The sequence below is a fragment of the Pygoscelis adeliae genome, unplaced genomic scaffold, assembly GCF_000699105.1.
Source record: "Pygoscelis adeliae isolate BGI_AS28 unplaced genomic scaffold, ASM69910v1 Scaffold106, whole genome shotgun sequence".
Classification (NCBI taxonomy): domain Eukaryota; kingdom Metazoa; phylum Chordata; class Aves; order Sphenisciformes; family Spheniscidae; genus Pygoscelis; species Pygoscelis adeliae.
In genome coordinates, this window is record NW_008824939.1 from 4,183,923 (window position 1) to 4,206,431 (window position 22,509).

Here is a 22,509-nt window from a genome sequence, read left to right on the forward strand (position 1 = left end):
ACAATGCTGTAAACTGAAGAAGATTCAGAGGGTGGTGGAGAAATACCACTGCAGATTTAAGATGTGGATAGCACTCTTGCCATTTTGAAGATAACCAAGTAATCTGAATCATCAGCCTGACCGCTACATGAGACTTTAAGTAAAGACTTGTAGAAAAAAAAAGTCGATGAGAGGAAAAGATCTATATTATCTGACTATATTGTGATTCCAAACAATTTAACATCAGGATCAGGAAAGTCACAGGAGCAAAATAACTTTAAACCAACATACTATATTTTTCCATTTAATTTTTACTTTAAATTATTATTTCAGTTGAAAGCAATTTTCCAGAGAAGTTAGTTGCATCTTTATTTCTTTAAAAAGATAATTTTCAAAACTGAAAAAGAAAATAATTGATGGGATACAAGTGCCATTGCATTATCTTTTCACCCTTATTTAATTGTACTTTGTTTAAATACATAAATATTTACAATTAAAACTACCCAGGTATAGAGCTCACAATTTTTAGCTTGGTTTTCCACAACCCAGCTATTGTTATTCATAAATCATGCCTTAGTTTCATGTATCTGGGAGAACTGATCAAAGTAATTTGTAAAGACTCTCACAGAATTGCTCTACTATACTTCCCAAAGCCCCTGGTTTTGCCCGGTGTCATCTACAACTGTACCTAGATCGCTCCGTAGTTGAAAATGGCAGCTGAGAGGAAAGATAGGAAGGAGCTCATGCAGTCACACCAAGGTAAAGTAGAAATAAGGAAATTTTGAGCAAGAAGATACCCTATCAAAAAGGGCCTAAATAATGTGAACTGTTTGAAGGAAGAGGGAGGAAAAAAGATAAAGCTGAGTCTGTTGAACTGTGAATGGTTTAGTGGATTCTTTCTCCTGTGCGTTCATGTTGTCAAATTTAATATACACTTGCTCCCACAGGCAGTGCTCAAGCAAATTGTTCTACTGGGGCAGATCTGGTTTCAAGGGTGATCAAATAAACAATTATTGTGGTGTAAGTGGGGAATAATAGCTTCTGGCAGGGGGCAGAGGAGGAGCAGCTGGAGGCAATAATTACTAAACCCAGATGTGAATTCAATGGACTAGTCCAAATAGCCAGAGTTTTGGGAATGGCAAACCTGAAATAAAAGGATATACATTTTTTTAAACTTACATCTCTACGAAGGCTGAAATTTTTGTGTCTGTTTTGACAGACAAAATGTGTCAGCAAAGAATGATTCGATAAAGCATTAAGGATCTTTGCAGTAGAAGCACTTGCAGGGGGGAACTGCATGACGAACTGAAATGCTGAAATACACTGGGTTATTTTTACTAAAGTGTTTTGCTGATGTTTGTTCTAAGCTAGATCGCTTTGGTGATTGTTTATTGTGTCATACCAGAGCAACAACCTGCAGTGCAGGGATGGGAATGAGCAACTGTGCGTGTGAACCTCTTTAAGTCACATCTCCATCACAGAAGCTGTTGTGAAACGGGAAAAATAAAAGTTTTAATGAAGATAGTCCAAGGCAGACAGAGAGTAGGATGATGGGACAATGGGGTGTAGTTAAGGTTTGTGCAAGAGGTGGTATATACGTACATATGCTGTAACAGGACTTATGTGGTCTACTCAATAAACACATAAATCCTGCCTGAAACACCAGTGTCTCAGGACATACGTTAATGACACGGAGGTTTCAACAGTAATGCCAGCTGCAGGAGTACTTGCTCTTGGCGGTTTCTTCCTTCCCCTGTACTGTAGGTCACCACCTTCTTCAGCTGTGCTGATGTAACTTGGGCAGGCTGCATCATGAACAAAGTCAAGGAACGAATCCATGTTTTTAAAAAGGTTAATTTGAATGAGTTTGGGAACAGGTGACAAGGGAACGCTGGGGGTACAGTGGTGAAAGAGAGAATGGGAGATGCCTAATGTTAGTACTATCAGTGAAATCCTGTGTTGTATAATGAGAAAAACTGACCTGCTGTAAAATCTGCTGTGACACAATGAAGAGCAAATGTGACACTGTGCTTATGTCCTAGAGTGTAGCTAGAATAAATAGTAGAATTCTACTGTCTTATCACGAACATCAGAAGCTGTGTATTACTCTGACCTTTCTGCAGGCTGGGACTTGTGGGCTGTATTTCTCATCCTGCAAATACTGAAGAGAATATAAATTTGCCGTAGTTGATTAAGCCTTTGTTTAGCTGTATCCGTATCCTTGTGTCTCAGATTTTCTGTATCTGACAGTTCGAAGAGGTGTAAGGCTCAGAACTTCCATTTTATTTATTGACTTTCTAACTTTATGATCAGTTGGAGTTAGCATCAAACAAAAATGTTAAGTGTCTCTAGCTGAGAGAAGAAGGGAAAGGGAGCATATATGTAAGGAAAGGCCACAAGCAAATGCTGCTCATTTCAAAGTAGAACAGAATTTTCTATTCCTCTGTATCCATTCCCAAAGAAGTGATTCCCATATAACCTCTGTCAGGAGGAGGATGCAGAATACAGAGGCAGAGTTGCTCAGCTGTAAGCTGATAGACAGCTCCGGTATCGGCACAGAGAGAGGTGCAGCCCAATTACCTTGGACTGAAGGAGAGGTCAGTTCCATAGAGAAAATGGAAATGCATTTTTCATTCTTCGTTTTGGTACATGTTTATATTGCACTGTACAGTTTATTTCCACCTCCCCCCCCTCCCTTTTTTTTAATGGATACAGCATATAACTATAATACATTTGAATCATTCTATATTACTTTGGTCCCATCTGAAATTTTACTTGCTTTCATTTTATTCAGTGCTTCTGTGGCACAATTTTTTGTAAAGTCAGATTTATCAAGCTTTCACATATGCATTGGGGATTAACAGCATGGGCAATTTCCATAAAACATGTTTCTAAACACATTTTATAAATTCAGTTTCAGTGTCATAATGAAGAAGTTGCTTAGGCTCTTAACAAATGACAGAGCAGTTTAAGTGTTTCATATGCTGCAGTGCTTGACGTAAACGGAAGCAGCTTATCTAAACCCCTGACATTTAATGTAGCTTTACTTCTCCAATTCATATGAAATGAATAAATTGGACAAAGAATTCAGTTGGTCCTGCATGTGAAAATGAGTTCATTTATTTGTGATGTTGTCAGTCAATCACAGTATTCTGTATATATAAGAATATTTCCTAATTTTGTCAGAACTAGTATTTGACCTAATGGTTATGTGACTGTTAAATGATACTGATGTTGATAACCCTGTCGGGAAGAGGTGTTGAACTAAATGTGACCAGAGGGAGTTAATTTTTTTTTTTTTTGTCTTAATGGTACTCCAAATTAATATTTTTCCCAAATTTATATATAAATTAAAAATTAAAGGTGAGAAGTAATTTAAGAGATGTCCGTGGCTTTAAAGTCATTACATAACGAGGGTTATTTTAAAACTTGGTGTCATGGATGATAAAATAGAACTAGCCATAGGTAAAAGGAGAATTAGAGAGACTTAGTGAAATTAGCATCTTCATTGCCTGTATAATTTTGAAAAAGAGACTTGGTAGTGGGATACAAATTTTTGCCCCTTTGTCTTCTTTAGAATTCAATACACTGATTTTTAGAGTATTTGTTTTTTGTTTAGGACACTCCCATATATAAATATCTATATTTATGTATGTAACAATGTTTTAAAACAATCATTTTATGAAATGATTTATTATAGCAAAAGGGGTTACAGATAGTGTTTATTCTGTAGCTGTTTGGGTTCATTAATTCAAAAGGACCAGTTAGACCATGTTTTCTGTGACTTCATTTTATGTGACCAATCAACCAATCCATTTGTGCTCGTTCTCACAGTTGAAAGTGTTGCATAAAATGACCGGAAACTTTAGCCGTTTAATAAAATTATTGCTTCAGAATGTGCCTTACTCAGCTGGGAGAGAGGGGAAGGAGACTAGTTAGAAAAATGTGTAGCTGGATAACACACTTAACGTGACCAAAAGTGGTTTTTTAATTCTTCTCTTATATGACTGCTTCTGCGTGTTAAAATCCGTATCACAGATGACTCCTAGCAGTGCCTTTTGTAGAGAGAAGTCTGAGTTTTCATGAAATCAGTAACTATATCGGGGTCTCCTTCCAAAAGCAGCATCATGTTTATGTGCCTCAGAGATGATAAACTGGTTGGATCCCCAAAGCTATTAAAAGGCACTAAGGACCTTATGCATGCATCCACATCCGTTGTCCACCACATGTGGACAACCTTTTCCAGTACATGGTCTGCAAGAGCTCAGTTTGTCTGCTGTGTGTGTGATAGATGGCACCAAGGGGAGTTGGTGCCTTCACAAAAGAGAGGCGTCAGCTAAGCTAATGGAATAGCCAGTGCCAGCTGAGTTGGATCAGAAGAAGAGTTTGGTGCTCTTGGAAGAGAGGCAATAATTGGATCCAAGAATAGTTCACCAGTCATGCTCTGAAAGGGCAGAGCTGAGGCAGAAGAGCACTTAAATGTCTTGTCTGTATGTTTCTTTCCTCAATCTGATTCTGTTTGTACAGAAACTTGGGCACTTGCTGCAGGGCTTAAGAAAGCCTCATTGGGAAACTCTGTGGTCCACAATGTCTTGCAGAACAACCAAAAGGAGGAGAGTGAGACTGTGCTTCTGGGGGTAGATCTTAATAAGGATATACGTATATTTTCAATACAACTATCTAGCACTTCATCAGTTCTGGTTTACCTGCAGGACAGTTAAGATTGCTGGAACAAAGCATGAAGCTAACCTTGAAACTGTAGCAGGTGGATATATTTTGATTTCCTGACATTCTCGGGTGGTTTTTGTGGTGGGCCCAGTGAAGTGCCACATGGCATAGAGGCCTATAGGTGCCCTAAGTAAGGGAAGCTCCTACCAGGAGAGGAAGAATTGTTTTTCCAGCAGTTTCTGACCAGTGAGAAGAATGACAAAAGAGAAGGGAAAAAAGATGGAAAAGCCTAAGGAGCGATAGAAAGAAAATGCCCTTCCAGAAGGACAGCAATTGAAAGGAACTCAGTAGCATGCGATGCTTTCCTTTGCAACATTTGCATCCGTTTGTCAGAAGCTGTTGAGCGCTCTGTTTTTCATGGGAGATTCAGAGTCAGTTAGTTATACTAGGGCCTTGCGATATAGCTCCTGTGGTAGTAGTACAGATAAATATCTTAAACAAACATCTCCTCCTCAGTTACTCCATTGGCATTCAACAGTCAACCAGCTAGCCACCACCGTTTGGGAATGGGAATAAGAACCCAAACAGCACTTTCTTCTGTGCATGTTGCAGAAGGGGAAAGGTGACAAAGGAGGATGCATATCACATGCTACCAACTGCTCTTGCTTGAGATCTCCTTCACACTCTGTATCAATTAAAGAGGGGGGAATGATTTTTTTGGCATTTTGACTCAGCTGTTGAACCTATGGAATATTGTTGGTTGCAATATTGTTGGATATTGCTACACCAAGCTAGAAAAATACTACCTCCTATCTGCAAAAAATTTTCTGCTTTTAAGTATAAAACTACAAGGTGATGTTAGGTCATTCAGTGAATCTGAATAGTTCAAAAGTTTGCAGTATCTCTTTATGTGCTTATTTGCTGTCTTTCCTGCCCTATGGGGTTTTCAATAAAGACTGTGTGTGAGATTGCATGATGCCACCTGTGATGGCTGCTTGAGTCTTCATTTCCTTACATAAAGGAAAGCAATACCTTTTCTAAGGTCTCAATGTTTTCCAATAGGAGCAATCCCTGTAACTTTAACGTAATTTGAGGATTCGTTGTTGTTACAGCATGGACATATGTATACTTGTGAAATGTCATGCTTTGAAGACCAGTTAAATTATTATGTTACTATGCAGTATATTTTCTTATTTTAGAACATAAGTTCTAGAAGTGAAATACTGAGTGGTCCTTGAGTCTCTACATAGAAATAACTAGTTCAGTCAGTTTTGGAAAGTTTTAAAATACTTTAACAAGAATCAGGTACCCAAATAGTAACTTCCTCATGAATTATTACCACCCTTTAGTAACATCAGGTAGCATTACAATCCATGCGGTTTTAAAATCGAGATCAATTAGCGAATTGTCAGGTATTTGGCTTCTGTAAGCTTGATATCAAATGTAATACTTTTTAAAATAAAATGCAAAATAAAATATGAAAATTAAAAATGGGTTTGTAGTGTCAGAAGTGATTTTCTTTGGGTTTTCTTTCCAGGCTGTTAAGTGAAGAGCTGCCAGAAGTTCCTGTGCTTTACAGAGATGTCTCATCCCTTTTGCTTATCCAGATTTTAACCATGCCTCAACCATTGCACAAAGGTATGTTACAAAAATGTATATATTTAGATGATTATGTATGAGGCTGCATTCATGGGGATTTCCGGGATGGTAAATCATAGCTGGTATACTGTGTATTCTAAAGTAACGTTTCTGCCTTATCTACAGAAGGTGGCATTGAACAGAAGTTTTTGTTATGGGTTGACAGGCTTATCTGTGGTCCCCTGTCTTCTCACCTTATCAGTCAGCCTATTCAGTAAAGATACAAGAGCTGAGTGAAAACCATTAAGTACTTTTACTGAAGCAAAAGTGTCCTTTGTTTGACCTTCATCTCTTTGCTTAGACGGGCAGCTCAATACTTCAAGTTGAACTGAGTGCCTAAGGGTGAAAGATTTTAATTTAGTTTGAATTTCAGAGTTTAAATTGCAGCAGTCTTACATAATAGGAGGTCATATAGGAAGATGATAATTGCTGTAATGCAGCAACTTCAATAGAAGCAGCCTATAGTATAATTTGGAATAAATATTAAATAGATATTTAAGAACGAAATTTTCATTACTAAAATCAAAACTGTTTTAAAACCTAAATTTCTTTTTTCTTATAAAAGGAACAGCTGAACCTGGTCCATTTTGCTAATAGACAGTACATGCTCCAGAAGATGGGCAGTTCAGACCCTCTGATCTCTGTCTTGGTTATCTGTAGCTATACCTTTATTTTAAAACAAGAACAAACACAAATATCTTTTTACTACTTCACTGACAATAAACAGAGTATTTGCTTTGGGGTGTGTGTGTGGCAATTTTGATGTCTACTGAGTTTTGGTAATTTGTGGGTAGGTAAATACAGGGACTGTTCTGCTCTTGATGCATACACCTAACTTACGAAGTGTAGTAGAAACTCTGTTTCCCCTTAAGAGATGTTCAGTCCCCACTATTGAATGTTCAAATTCAGCTCAAGTGACTCTGTGTGTATCTGTTAACATCGTGGGTTGTGTTTTTTCGATTCAATGTACATGTTTATGGATTAAGTATGTCCAATAAATTATTAGAATATGAAAATACCAGGAGAATAAAATATTTTTTAATAGGAAGACTATTGTAAAAAATATACTACTTTTTTTTTTTTTTTACTACTATTTAACTTAAATTAACTTTTATTGGAAGGACTTAAAAAAAGCAGCAAACAAATGTTTAATGAGACTAACATCTTGTGAAATACGGGGAAGGGAGTGGTGAAGCCAAAGTACAAACAGTGGTTTTTTTGTAGTTTATATTCAAGCATTGAAAAACACCATTTATGAAAGTATACCTTATCCTAGGAAGGACAACATTCAATTAATAGTAAGGCATCCTGTGGCGAATTCTGTAAAATACCACATATCGGCAGCATGTTTTGCCTTTGCTTGTAGGTTTAGCATATTTTGCAGTTGAAAGGGAAAGTAGCAAGTGGCAGGAAGAAGATGAATGTAACCACTTCAAATCTACGAAGCATTAAATTGGAAATAAATTGCCATTTATCTTTCTAATTTTTGTTTCATCAAAATGGTTAGGCAGAATAAAAAGAAAGTCTTTCATGATTTCTTTGTCCTGAGGTGTAGAATGCGGTTCAGAAAAATAGGTAATAACAAATTTGTTTAGAAGTTCTGTAATGGGTGTGTAGGTCACAGAGTTGAATTCGATACCATTAATTCTTAGTAGAGAGCCGAGGCATGAAAAGGTAAAATGGCTTGTGCAGGGTCACATGGCAGGTCAGCGATAGGGGTGAACAAAATCTACATTTGACCCTACTGCTTCCTGAACTTCCGGTGCTGCGCTGGCGTGATTGTGGGGTGCGGGAGCTGTGGACTTGGCTGGAGGCCGGTATGCAGACAGAAGGTTGACGCCTGTGTGCACTGACAGATATTGCCGGTATATTCCCTTGAGAGTAGACTTAACTACATTGCAGAAGAGGTGATGTTGCAGTCTGGTGCAGAATGCCATGGTAATGGTATTGGAACACTAATAATGAAGGAAGAATCTGTAGAGTTTAGAATCCATGAAAGATTTTCTTTCCTCTTTTAGCACGGACGCTTTCCTGTGATGGTACTGGTTTTGCAGTATCATTTATTAGGTATGTTGATGTATTCAGAGAAACCATATTTGTATCCTTACAGGAAACTAAAACTGTTCATTAAGTATTAAATCTTCTTCATGTTTGTAGTCAAAATCCTTTTTGTTTATACAGTGTTTTTTAAAAACACTGAGTGCTCTGTAAGGAGGACCCAAACTTCATCTCTTGCCCTTCAGATATAGCACTAGAAATCGCATTAGCTACCCTATTAACTGTTGGATGGGTGTTGGTATCTTTTTCAATCCGACATCGATTAAAGCAATAAAAATGTCATTACTGTTCAGCCTCTTCATTCAGAGAGGGAAATTGATCTGAACACATCACAAAGACGGAACACTACAAATTAAATCTTCTTTTTTTACGGGAGAAACTTTGTGGTGGAGGTAAGAGCATTTACAAGCACTTACCAATTTACAAAGGGAATGAGGAAGATAGTGTGTACCTCCTGTGTAGTGTAACCAGCAAAATAAACACTGTGTTCAAGATACTAAAACCATTTGTGAATTTTTTTGTTGTTGTTTGACACTAGAACATGGGCAGAGCTTTTATAGGCTTCATATGCTCAGCATTTTGAAATTGTGCAAGACTAAATACATAATAATCCACACAGGCATTTCTGGTTTAATTCTGTGGCGGTTGTTATGCAGAGGATGGACAGTGTTCACGGTATTGTGAATTGGGATTCTGCAGAAAATGAGGATTTTGTTTCTAGAACCTCTAGCTCCTTTCTTACAGAAATAGAAAATGGTGTTGCATATGAAGAAAGGTGGTACAGAAATGGAGACGGTGGCTCGGTGCTTAACAAAACTTAAATCTGTCCTTGTAAATTGAATTCAACACACACCCCCACCCCTTTCTGCAACACAATTTCTATATGCTGAACAAGTCATTTAATTCAAATTGGACATTCTTCTTTGTTACCATCAATTGTAAAAAAAATTTATTTTCCCAGTACCTGACTTGGGACCCCTGTGACCAGATTTCTAGAAGCACAGAGTGCTCGTGGCTTCCAGTGATTTCGGTTTCTGCTTTGCTTTGAGTGTAAAACAAATACCATACTGTTGCAAAGTATTTAAAAACTGGGGTCTCGGTGAACAGGGGTGAGCCTGAGGCTGGTAGGTGCATGGAATTGGTGGTCAACTGGCCAGCAGTGGCCTGGTGATGTGCTTGGTGCCACACATGCAAGGAGGGTCATGCAGCAGCATGGGTGTTTGCCCGCATACTGTTACACAGCCTGGCGTTGCTCTAACGTAGGCCACAGTGCTGCTTTTACGAGACCTGTGATTTGGGAGTGGTAGATGTGCTCCAACTTGAAAGCTGGTTTTGAGAGTTTAGCCCAACCTCTGTGGACTGTTGGAAAGGTTTTCTTCTCTGGCGCGTAACACCTAAATTCAGCCACTTTTTTTGCAATTCTGTTAAGGCCCAGATGCTGAAGAATCTGACCTGGATGTTCCGACACATTCTTTTTCTATGAAGTTTCAATGACATGCAACAAAAATACAGCAAGCAGCACTCAGGCGAACACTAGCACTTTAATGATTGGCTAAGGATCTTGACTAAATATAGAATTAATGTAATCAACTTGAATAGTATCCAATTGCAATGTGGAAGCTGAAATATTTATCTGTATCCTGGAACTTTTAATATACCTTTCACAGATTATCTGAAGTTCAGTGCTGTCTCCCTTTGTTCTGAAGTTATTTTTTCAAATAACTATTCAAGCTTTAGATCAAGAAGAATATTTTCAAAGGTTATTTATATGAAGATGCCCTTCCGAATTCACTAAAAAAGGTCCTAGGTCCTTAATTTTGCATTTGGTTCGCTTTGTGGATTCCTTCTGCAGTCATTGCCTGCCAGCGTATATCATCTAATTTGATATTGAAATTGAGATGCATATTGTTAGTAATACACTTACTCATCTGCACATTTCTTGCACTAATGTTAAAATTAGAGTTCTAGAAGTATTTCCTGTATGAACTTCATTTTTAAGGGGGTTTGTTTAATGCGTATAATGGGACGGGATGCTGGGAAGTAATTTGGTTCCAAAAAGTTTTGTTTAAAAAAATTTAAAAAATAGGAACATAAAAGCATTTCTCAATACTATTCAAAAATAAGTAGCAGAATTCTGCATTAACCTCTGTTTTGATTATAATGGCCTAGCCATAATAATACAACTTTTAGACTGTCAGAATACCAGATCAGGTATAGATAGAAGACCTAACTGCATTTTAGTGCGGAACGTTGCACAGTATATCATCTACAACAGAAGGGACTGACAGCATTTACATAGTTTACTCCACAGCATACAAATATACTAGCAATCTTTAGAATTATTAAATTGAAAAGATGATGTAGCAAAATGACAGCCTCCACCAGGGGGGCAGCAGGAAAACACCACGCAGCCCCCACGCGTGCCTTGCAGAAAGGCAAATAAAATCGCTCTTCACAGTAGACAAGAACATAACAGCTCTAGCATGTTACAGATACCTACAACTGTCAAATATTTTGCATTTTACAAGTAAGAGGTAACACATAATAATGAAATTATAATTGATCCTCTGACTGGTGTTTTTAGTATGTCTCCCATGGGATGTTTTTGTGACTATAAAATACTTGTTTTCAAAGCCTTGGTGCTCATTACACAGCGTGCTGCCTCTGAGCTGTTCCTGCAATATTTTCCTTAAAAAAAAAAAAAAAAAAAAAAGGTTAAGTTTGTGCAGAAGTCAGGACTTCTTAAGGGTGACCCAGATGTGGGAGTGTGTGTTTTTTGTCCAATTCTGGATTCTCCAAAAATGTAATTCGTAGTCATTTATGAGTCACATACATTGAGTAAATGCAAGAACATTAATTTATTTTAAAAAACATAAGATATGCTAGATATAATATTTCTGGTGAATTGAACAATTAGTATTAAGGTGGGGATAGGGACAAGGAGTAATTATATTTAACAAAAAACAGATTTTTAAAAAATGTAATAGTTCTAGAGGGTGCTAAGACACCCAGTGTTGAGCACTGTGTACTCACGTCAGCAGAACAGAATGAGAACTAGAAGATAAAGTGGGCTATGGCAGATTAGTGAGTGTTGACCAGCAGTCTGGTTTGCTGCTGTAAGTGCAGTGGTTTTCATTCATGCTTTCCCAGTGTAAAACTGATCTCTCTTGCTCGTACCTGCTATTGATGGAGCTAGAGCTCAGTACCTGAGTTCAGTTGTAGCTACAATTATAGACTGTAGCTGAGGCCGAAGAGGCAATTTTTACAGTTCTGTGAGTGCATGTGGTTTAATCTTGTAGATCTCAGTCCCAGAAAATTTACTGAAAGCTTGCCTGCTATTACTCCTCAGGAGGAGGATTGCTAAGAAAATGGAGGTTTCAGCAGAGGAAAAAAGTAGGGCCTAGAGCGATCTGGTGAATTCTCCTTCTGGGTAAACGTGGAGAGGAAAAATCGTTATAATGCTACCTGCTGTAGCATGGGGCAGATGCAGTATAGCAGCATTCGTTGTCATGTTTAACGTAAGCTCCATAGGAAGATAATACAGAAAAAAGTACACTTTCAATTACATAGTTAAAAATGATCATTTAGGTGCTTAAATTGTGCTTATTCCATACACTCAGTAACATTAAAGACTTACAGAATCCATATCCGCGTTGATTTGTAAACATTTGTTACATAAAAAAGCAATTGTTATTTCACAAATTTAATTACGTACTCAAGTCCTGGCTGTGTTTGCTTTAGAACCCAGTGGTGGGTTTTGATATTAGATACAAGAAGGGAGAAGCAGGGAGTTTCATCTCCCTTACCTCCTTTCCATTTGCACATACAAAGCTTGTTTAAATCCTTTGGGAAGAATGAATGAATTTAACCCAATTTTTGTGAGGTACTTATGTAAATAAAATTGTTTTGCTTGACTTCAAAGCCTGAGAGGACTTTTTAAAAACCTCTTTTTTGTCTACATTGTCTTATATATTATAGTTACGTTTGTGCTTAAGGAATGATCTAAGCGATGGTAGAAACTTCTTTGATCTGCCTAGATTTAAAAAAAAATCAGATTATTTGGGATGGGAAATTGTAAACAAATAAAGATCTTTCAAAAGAAGGTAAGTTCTAAAATGACAGTCTGTCTTTCGTCCTCCTTCTGTATTTACGTGAGGTCCAGTAAATAGGTACTCGCTAAAGAGTGATTTGCAGCAAGTCTTGTATGGCTGGATCCATGCCTGGGAGTGAAGGGATAAAAACCGATGTGTGCTAAATGTCCTTCTCGCAGTGATTTCTTTGGGAACTTAACTTTTCCAGTATTTGTATGAATGTAACTTATTCCAGATGGTTTAATCATTGCCAGAAGAGATGGTAGGATATGCATTTGCTTACATCTACATCACCCAATTTGTTGTAGCTATCAGTAATCAGTAGCTTAACTTGATGTAACATTTGGACAAAACAGAGTTTTGTAGTATCACCAGGTCCCTAGGAGGAAGTCACTGCTGATCAGGATTAAGATGAACATATAGAGCAGTGGAAAATTGCTTGCCCTGTACTTGTTCGTTCACTACGGCTGCCAAGTCATTTTTGAAAGCCAGTAAATATATTTATGTTGTTTTGTATGTTTTGGGGGTTTGTACTTTTTGTATAGTGCTTGCTTTTCATTTGAGAAGCATCATTTCCATAACTAGAGACTCTGTAATCAGTATATTTGCTAAAAATATCAAGTGTTTAAAAATGGCTTGCTTTGTTTTACAGAACACTTCACCTGCATTATAAAAGTGCTGTTCACTTTGTTGTATACTCAAGCCTTGGCAGCACTTTCTGTTAAATGCAGTGCTGAAGATAGGATGGCATGGAAAGAGTCGGGAGCTCTCAAAAAGGTTGGTTAATTTATTACAACATTTATGAAATTTTGCTTATGTGTTTCTGGTAAGAATGTAACAGATACTTCTGCTTTGCATATAATAATTTGCTTCTGCTTCACAAAAATTCAGTATTTTGTTTCTGCGGGTGCAATTTTTGTAGGTTTTGGTATGTGATGAGACTTAAAAGCTTCACAGTGAGTATCTAGTTCCAGAACTGAGTTTCAGATTTGTCGCTGTATCTCTATAGTTTCAGTCTTGAGTTTGTTGCGATGCTATCAAGTAGATGCACCTTTCCTTCCTGTGAAATTGAAGCCTTCCTAGGTAAACCATGGGTTGATCTGACGCACTCCTTTACAGGAAAAGCAGGCAAGCTTGTTGGTGGGGGAAAAAAAACCTGTGCTTTTCTTATTTGTTCATGCTATTTGTGGCTAGCCATATAAATTTCTCTCAATATGTGGTCTAGAGGGCTCATGTGATGAAGAGGCAGGGAAGGAAATCTGTAGCCTAGGAAGCTAGATATTTCCCTATCATTTCCTCGCCTTTTGATAGTATTTACAAGTAAAGTGAAGGTGCATCTTGCTATTCCAGTTCAGCTGATTTGAATGCCAGTTCCCACCAAAAGACACAGTTCCCTGCATTGGCACTGGCATTCATTTAATCCTTTGGTAAGTTTTGCACTCCACGGATTGATTCCCCAGAAGGTCAGAAGAGTGCCAGTGCCAGGCCACGGGAAAGGTTGGAAGTGTTGGGGCCAGGAGAACTGGGAGCAGGAATACGCCTTTATACAACAGCTGGGCCTTAGATTACGTTGGCTGTAAAATGAAATGCACGCTGAGAAGCATGACCTGCTTTTCACATATAAGTTAGATTTGTCATACTGGTCAGTCACAGCTCCAAGGTAGTAAAGACAAACTGTCTGCTGGCCAAACTGCTACTATGCGGGATTTTTTTTATCTGGACTTGCATTAAGCATTTGAGATCACTGGGCAGTACTGCATTTTGTTAGCTCCCTCTCCGCCCCCTTCTTTCAATATATATTGTCACTTTCTTAGAATTCCAAGAACGTTTGCTTGAGCTTGTTGCTGGTGAGGGCTTTTTCCCATTTTTCTGTTTACTTAAGTGATTCCCACGTGACAGATAATTTTGCAGTTTAAAGTTTGTGGTAGAAAGCATATAAATAGATTAAAGTGTTAGCAGCTTATATTCTTTCATAGTCCATATGATAAACATAGACTGTCTTTTTGTTAGTAGCAGAGGTTGGAGTTTATCTGAACATATATTTACAATGCTTAATTTTCTGCCTACAATGAGAGATTTTATTGTATGAAAACAGACTCAGGGCATGTGGTAGGTGGGCTTGCTACCTATTAATACTTAGATGTTTTCTTACAAAAGCATGTGAAAGCATTTGCTTCGCATAAAGCACTTTGTACTTGAGGCCTGCAAATTATCATAATGGCTCACATAATGGATTTATGAAGTAGCCATGTTTCTTGATATTAAAGACAGTCCATTTTAGTGGAATTTTCACTAGTGTGGTTGTCTTTGATGGATGATAAGGCTGAGTGGGAAATAGTAGCACATTAAACAGTTTGTTACTGTGAATGGATGTTGTGATTTAGTGTAATTCAAATAACACAACAGATTAACTTCTGTCAGTTTGAGAATTTTGACTTTTCTCCTGTGAGAAGCCTGTTGAAGGCTGACAGTTTTCCAAGTGGGAGAGCAAAAGAGGTAGGAGGTAGATATGAACACTGCTCCCTGCTGCATATGTGCTGTATTGACAGCATCTCTCACTCTCCCTTGAAAACATCCTCCTCCTTCCTCTTGTCTGTCTCGTGTAGATCATCTGTGTACAGAGGTCCAACTTCTGACAGCAGCTTGGCAGTACGTGCTTAGGGTGATCTCTGCATGACCCTCAGGTCTCCAGGGACTCCTACACGTGGCTTCCATCCCACCCCAGTGATAGTCCACCCCAAGCGCAGAGGCTTTGCAAAAGTCCCACATGCAAGTTTGCTCTCCCCCAGATGTCTTTTCGGTTTCCTGCTCCTTCTCCTGCATAATGTTGCTGCCTGGACCCTCCGTATGTGCAAGAGCACTAAGGACCGGCCAGCGGTAATCGCACAGCTCCCTGTTCCCCTCTCCCAGCCCTTTGGCAGCCCTTCTCTTCTTGAGCCTAGCCATAGTCCTCAGATGTATTCTTTCTCTTTGCATGTCACGAGGGAAGCTGGTTTTTAATTTAGGAATCCAAGTCCTTTCTTTAAAGTTTCTTGAGGCCCAAATGTATGTTTACATTAATTAATAAATATTAATATTATTAATTAAAAAAATATATGTTTAAAATGTATGGTCCAGGCTGGCTTTTTCTTATGTGCTGATAATATTGACATTTTGATACCGGGATGACTACACAGATCACACATTACTTAATTTTTATCTGTGGATAATGCCACGTGGATCTATTTCAGTTTGGTATTCCAGACATTAAACACGAGCTGAAGTGTTTCAATTCATGCCAAATAATCAAACAACATTAAGAGTTTAATTTCTCAGCAGGGCTGAGAGGTGGATATTCTGCTTTTGATTCCCAACTTCACTCTCATTATCTTTGCAATGTGCCTTATGGCGTCACAAGAAGCACACTGTAAATGCCTGTGGAGTAAACTTCCAGAAATAATGTAGACGAAAGGTTTGTCCTAACTGCCGATTTAAATGTGTTGCCTTCTGGTTCTTAGACTACGAGCATAAACAGCAAGTCTGCCTTCCCGATGCTGAAAGGTGAAGGCCCCATCTAAAAATTAACAATTATAATTGATCTCAAAATGCACTAAAGAAACCAACTGATGAATTATATACGTTGTTATGTACTGAGGCTTTTATATATTTAATCTCACCTAGTTGCTTTGGGATTTTTTTTAAAGAATCCCAGTAACGTTCCACTCCCTCATTGTTTGTTATGTTGATGATATACTAACAGAGCTCAAAATTCATATCCAATCATGTTCTTCCTGGGTAGAATTTATTATGACTTAGAAGAAAAGTATTTATGGGAATACTGCTTTCTATTTCTGATGGCTTTCTATAATCGTTGCCTTTAAACGTAAATGCTACGGCACAAAGCTAAGTGGCTATTTATTCTTTTCACTAAATATTTTTTCCCATCTGCAGTAGATATTGTTCATTCCAAACGCAACTTCCCATTTTCTGATAGACTCATTTCAACTTAAAATACATAGCAAGTGTTTTGTAACTCGTTCTGGTTGGTACATTTTAGAAAATTACTTTTTTTTTTTTTAATTAGTTGTATTAGAATTCAAATTCTGTCAAAACACGATGTATCCATAAAGTGATTCTTCCTAATTTTAAAGTAAGCATTTTTATACTCACAGAAAAAACATGGGAAATGCAACATAATAAAAATGTTTTCATATAACACCCAGTTTAGAACATACGTAATTGAAGTAGCAATTCACATTTCACTGTGTGAGCTAAATGCATTAGAGGCAAGGAAATTGCCTTTCTGTAGAATTACATTTTCTTTTCTTTTTTTTTTTCTTTTTTTTTTTTCTTTTTTTTTTAAACAATGTGTATCCTTATAGGTCAAAATTCACGTGTTGATCAAAAGGAAATGAACTTTATCGCTGTTACTTTTACGGGAACTTTTTCTCCTTTTCATGACCAGTGCATTTTGGATTTCTTTCCTTCCTATTTGCAGAATGCATCCAGTGGAGAAAAATCTTGGGAAGTACTGCTGGGTCATGTGATTAGTGAGCTGTCTAAGGGGAAGATATATGAAGAAGGAGACACTGAAGAATTAACAGTGGTATTGGCAAAATCTCATGAGGATTTTTTCCAGCATGTCCCCATTCTGTCTCTTATTTAAGTTTTTCAGCCTCGTTGTTATAATGATTTTTCTCTGATCTTGCTAAAGGCTGCAGTACAACTCTTATTTTCTAGATCAAAGCACATCCCTTTGGGACAGTTTGCCTGTGCAAATCTTTCTTTTACTAATATCAATATGGCCAGTGCTGTGTTGAGAAAGTTATTGACAAATACTTCTTATAATTGTGGTTTTTAATCATATGTATGAAAGACCTTTCAGAAACTTGGAAAACTGAATATTTAAGTAGAAAAAACATTTGTCAAGGGGGAAAGAAAACCCACAGAGTTCTTTCAGATTATTAGTGAAATGCTGGCCTTTGGAATGTATGTTTGATGCAGTGGTTTATATAGTATGCTTAAAAACTATTTGGTTCATATTGGAGTTTCTTACATAGGAGACAGCTTATCTGGGGCAGAATTTAGTAACTGTGCTTCCTTCCCCCGTAGGTAAATCCTGATTCTGTAGAGTGCTATCTGCAACAGTTCTGCCTGCCTTTCCTCAGGATCACAAGCCTTCTTCAACACCATCTTTTTGGAGGGGATTTACCTAGTTGCCAGGTACAGATTGAGAGGGGCACGTGCAAAAGTTTCCATTTAAAAGCCGGAGATCAAAAATTAGACTTTTAAGGTGCCTGTCTCATAAAATACCAACACACTTTTAAAACTTGTCCGGTATTTGCAGAGATGGCATAATTTCCACACAGACTGGAATTCAGTCCTGATTTTGCTTAATGCCTGTTAATACTTGGACTTTATTCTCAGAGCCATTGCATCAGCAGACATCATGTTTACGTTCCATGACTGATTTAAGTTGAGTTTGCTGCAGGTCAGCTTCCTCGTTTCCTCGCCTCAAAACCACCTCATCTCTAGAAGAGCGACAAGCCAGTTTTGGGTGCTAAACAGGAAGAAAATTATTGGGGAGTTTGGGGTTTTCTTTTTTTGTTTGTGTTTTCTGGATTTGTGGTTTTGTAGGGGTTTGGGGTTTTTTTTCTGACCAGTTTTCTTGTATTTTGAGAATCCAGTTTGACGTAATCTGGAAAAAATTGAAGATTTTCTGTGTCTCTGAACGTGACTACTAGCATCATTGTACTAGAATGTCTTTACTTTTCTTATTGGAATAGATACGTTTTTAATAAACTATTTAAAAATTCAGAGTGTAGGTATTAATCTGAACCTCTCTGGTTTCATACCTAAAAGGAAGATGAAGAATTCACAGTTCTTGCAAGCTGCCTGGGTCTATTACCATCTTTTCAGTCGGCTCATCAGTTCACCAGTGCCTCTTGTCTCGATTGGCCAGTGCCAGCATTTGACATGGTATCACAGTGGTGCTCAGAATTGGCTTCATTTGCAGATAGACATCCAGATCAAGTAAAGGTATGTAGCAAAATTACTTCTTCCAAAATAGCGCTGATGTGGAAGCAGCTATTTATTGCTTGATTCACTATCCACATACACTGTTGTTTTGGATAAGGATCTGAGAACCTGACTTGTAAATGGGAGAGAAATTGTAATCAGAAATGTAAGTTAGTGGATGTGGGTTGGACTGGTTAAAAACAGGAATAAGAAAACCTGTTTTTTTCTGATTGCTGGAGACAGAAAATAGAAACACTATCCTGAGATGCTACTAAGTGTACCCATATCTTCTGCACCTGAAGCCTATCAAAGGCATGTAACAGAAACTTTGTCTTTTAAGAAAATACTTGGAGAAGTTTTTCTTGCCTGTTAGACATTATTGATATTTTTGAGCATCTTCAGTTGCAATACTGAAAAAGATCAAAAGAAAAAAAGCTGTTCAATAGTTGACTGATAAAAGATGGTACATCTTCTCTGAAGGTTAAAGAAACAATACCAAGACTTGAATCAGTGCAACTGGAATATCAATTGTGAAATGGAAATGTTTCAACTTTATTGCATTGTTTTTATGAAGAAGCTGCATCTCAACAATTCAAGTCCCCCTCTCCTAAGCTTATGGTGTCAAAAAGGCAAGCCAGATGCATTCTTCACTCTGCAGCATGATCTGCATCTGCCTTTGCATGTTTGCAGGCATGAATTAGGCTATTGTGAGTGAAAATTTGAATACTCAGATTAATCTCAAAATACAGTTGCTGCCAATCTGATAGGCATTTGAGAGAGATTGCAGTGAAACTGATAGTATTCTTTCCATGATTGAAAAGGAACCGGGCACAAATGCAATTTTCCTTTTTTTTTTTTTCTTGAAAAAAAATTAAAAAAATTTTTACACCTTGCAAGAAAGATCCCATCTGACCCCTACGCCCATCAATTATAAACCCAGTAAAAATGAGTAGGTTGAAGGAAAACACTGTCTAAAAAACAAAACAAACAAATAAACAAACAAACCCCATAAAATTGGACAGTGTTTTTTAAGAGCAAAAGAGAAGCGTTAGGTTTGAAACCAGTATTTGGGTAGGTAGTGCCTGCTTTATCAAAAATTTGTGAGTACTGCTTAGTTCCCAATGGCCTCAAAATTTGTGTGTGCAATTTTGGAAATCAGGCAGATGTCTTCAACTATCATTTACAGAGCCTAACTTCAGTTCTGGTTTTGAAAGTTTTAGTCTAAATTTTAGCTAGGAGACAGCTTGCTTAGTCAGTGCTAGGGTTTGGCAGCAGTGTGTTGATGTTGCCAAAATAACTTAGTGTAGTGGGAGTCCTCCCTTTAGATCAGTCTTAATCCTCTCGTTTTAGCTATGAAGATTTTTGTGTTTTAAAAGTGTCACATTTAGAAAACGTCCTTGAGAAAAGGCTAGTGCCCATTTTTGCACCCATTACAAAAGATGAAATGTGACCACAGTTGGGGAGGGTGTTCAGCCAGAGGCAGGTGACTATTGCAAGGTGACTTTTGACTTCTAAATTTGTGAAGTGCAGAACTGAGAGATTTTTAAACTGCCTACTTCCTTTCTTTGGTGTTCTCTTCTCTTAGAAAATATAAATGCGTAAATGAATGTGCAGAACTGATACATTGTTCTTATCTTCTTTGTAGGCTTTGCTTATCCAGGAGCCTAAATGGGACTTGCCACGCCTCCTTCAGTTGCCTGAGAATTACAATACCATTTTTCAGTATTATCACAGAAAGACTTGTACTGTTTGTACCAAGGTTCCTAAAGATCCTGCTGTTTGTCTAGTTTGTGGTACTTTTGTATGCTTGAAAGGACTATGCTGCAAACAACAGAGTTACTGTGAATGTGTACTGGTAAGAGAGTTAATTCAAATTCTGTAATTGATTCTCACACTTATGGATCGTTAACTCCATTGCTCAGTTTTGATGGTTTTCTTTCCAAAACGTGTTTATATAATCATAGAGTCATAGAATAGTTTGGGTTGGAAGGGACCTTTAAAAGTCATCTAGTCCAACCCCCAATAAAAAGTTTAGTGCTTATTTCTTATAGATGGACCTAGACTGGATTCTAGAGAGCAGTTTTATTCACCTTTTTAAGCGCATAGCCTATTTCACCTGTTTGAAAAACTCTTACAGGGCCATTGTGTGTAATGTTGACACATAACCAATTGAAATTTGTCTGCATTCTGATTGTTCGTATATCATTTTAATTTTCCTCTGTTTTGTTTCCTTGCTTTCTGCGTACATAAGAATATCAACGTATGGGGTTTTTTATCCTTTTGTAGAGTACTTTCTGATACACCTGACCATCTACTAGTGATCTACAGACAATAGCTAGATAAGCGTCATTTTAAGGCCTTTGACTTTAATTCAGCAGCAAAGTTTTCTAGTCAGCATATATGTAAGTTCTTTCAAGAACCTGTGCTGAACAGCATCTAGTATTGTTTTCCTGTCTACGATAAAGGTTTGCTTTGACAGCTCTTCTGTTTCCTACCATAGAACAGTTAGTAGAAGGCTGGAACTCCGTGGGCTTTACAAAACTATGAGGGGAATTTGTTGGGAAGATATTTACAAATGGGGCATAAAATCACACCCAAAGAAATTTCAGAGGGATCTTGGACCTTTTTGAAATTGTTTGAACTCACCTTTCTTTCTCATGCTGCTAGTGTGGTGGGGGAAGGAGGTGTGGGCAAAATTTAAGAGAGAATTAACAGTTACATTTAAGGTGTCAAGCTTCATGAAAACAGAAAGTTATAAAAAAAAGAATTTAAAAAGTATATAATTAATTATGTTTTATTACAGTTGATGAGATTATAGCCTCTAATAGTAGTAGAACTATGTAGGAAGAGCATGTTTCTTAATTGCTAAAATGAATTGTTTAATACAGATCATGCCATTCATAGAGATGAATGACATATTGAAGCTAGCAAGAATTATCAAAAAAATTTGTTTTACTAGATTTGTAGAGCCATAGACTAGATCTGTGAGCATGGATAGAGAAAGCAAATGTTTGGCAATAGAGACTATTGTAAAAGTTAATATTAAGTTTTTTCTGAATACTTTCTCTTGTTCTTGCCATCTGTGAAAAATATTTGGTCATGCTATACAGTTTGCTATACAACAACAAATTCAAAATACTGTAGAGAATATTTTTGCTCATTTTTGTTAGGTAATTCTGTTTTTACATGATAACGAATATCCTCCCTTTTTGAGTAGGGAACCATTTTTGTATGCAAGTGTTGTTATGGCAGCACAAGACATGGAGTTCTAGTTTGCTTGGAGAATTTTGGGACAGGCTATCCTTTGTCAAACTGTTTCTTAGTAAATAATGTCTGTAAGTTATTTCAAGCAAAACTAATTACTATTTTTTAAATCCTTTTTGTTGTAAAGTTGACAGACACTAACAGAATCTTTGCACTCTTCCCTTTGTACACCCATAATATTACAGCATTCTCAAAACTGTGGAGCCGGGACAGGAATATTTCTTTTGATTAATGCATCTGTAATCATCATCATACGAGGCCATCGTTTCTGCCTTTGGGGTTCTGTTTATCTAGATGCACATGGTGAAGAAGACAGAGATCTCAGGTAATGTTTTCATTACAAGTGTGTTTCATTGTTGCTCCTCTGTGTAGATCAACTTTATGTTATGCAATACATGCAATAACAGATAATAATAGATCTGTACCTTCCTTGGGTGGAAAATCCTCATTTGCTTCAGGTTGGACTGACTTTTTCTTTTTTTTTTCTCTTTCTTCTTTTTTTTTCCCCTTTCTTTCTTTTATTTCCTTCTTTGTTTTTCTTTCTTTTTCTTTTTGTTTTTCTTTCTCTTTTTTTTTCTTTCTTCCTTTTTCTTTTTTTCTTCTTTTTTTTTTTTTTCTTTCTGCCCTTTTTTTTTCTTTCTATTTTCTTTCTTCCCAGAGGTGGTGTAATCATGATCATTGAATTATACACACCAGGCACCCAACAGACAGATTCCTATGTTGCCATCCCAATGACGTACAATTCTGAGTGTTGCTTTGGGAAACACTTCTCTCCCAAAGTTGTTGTTTGGCCTTTAATTAAAAAATGCAGTTG

At 37.3% G+C, this 22,509-nt stretch overlaps 1 protein-coding gene across 5 annotated transcripts in view; it reads left to right on the forward strand.

Annotated features, from left to right (window-relative positions):
* Positions 1-22,509, forward strand: part of UBR3 (ubiquitin protein ligase E3 component n-recognin 3 (putative)) — a 116,070-nt gene that overhangs the window by 90,829 nt on the left and 2,732 nt on the right. For all 5 annotated transcript variants that reach the window (XM_009325426.1, XM_009325427.1, XM_009325428.1 and 2 more), the window contains 7 exons: positions 6,185-6,285; positions 13,087-13,211; positions 16,912-17,019; positions 17,526-17,636; positions 18,276-18,452; positions 20,077-20,286; positions 21,881-22,020. In XM_009325426.1, coding sequence (XP_009323701.1) covers positions 6,185-6,285; positions 13,087-13,211; positions 16,912-17,019; positions 17,526-17,636; positions 18,276-18,452; positions 20,077-20,286; positions 21,881-22,020 — 972 coding nt within the window. The remainder of the gene's footprint in view (positions 1-6,184; positions 6,286-13,086; positions 13,212-16,911; positions 17,020-17,525; positions 17,637-18,275; positions 18,453-20,076; positions 20,287-21,880; positions 22,021-22,509) is intronic.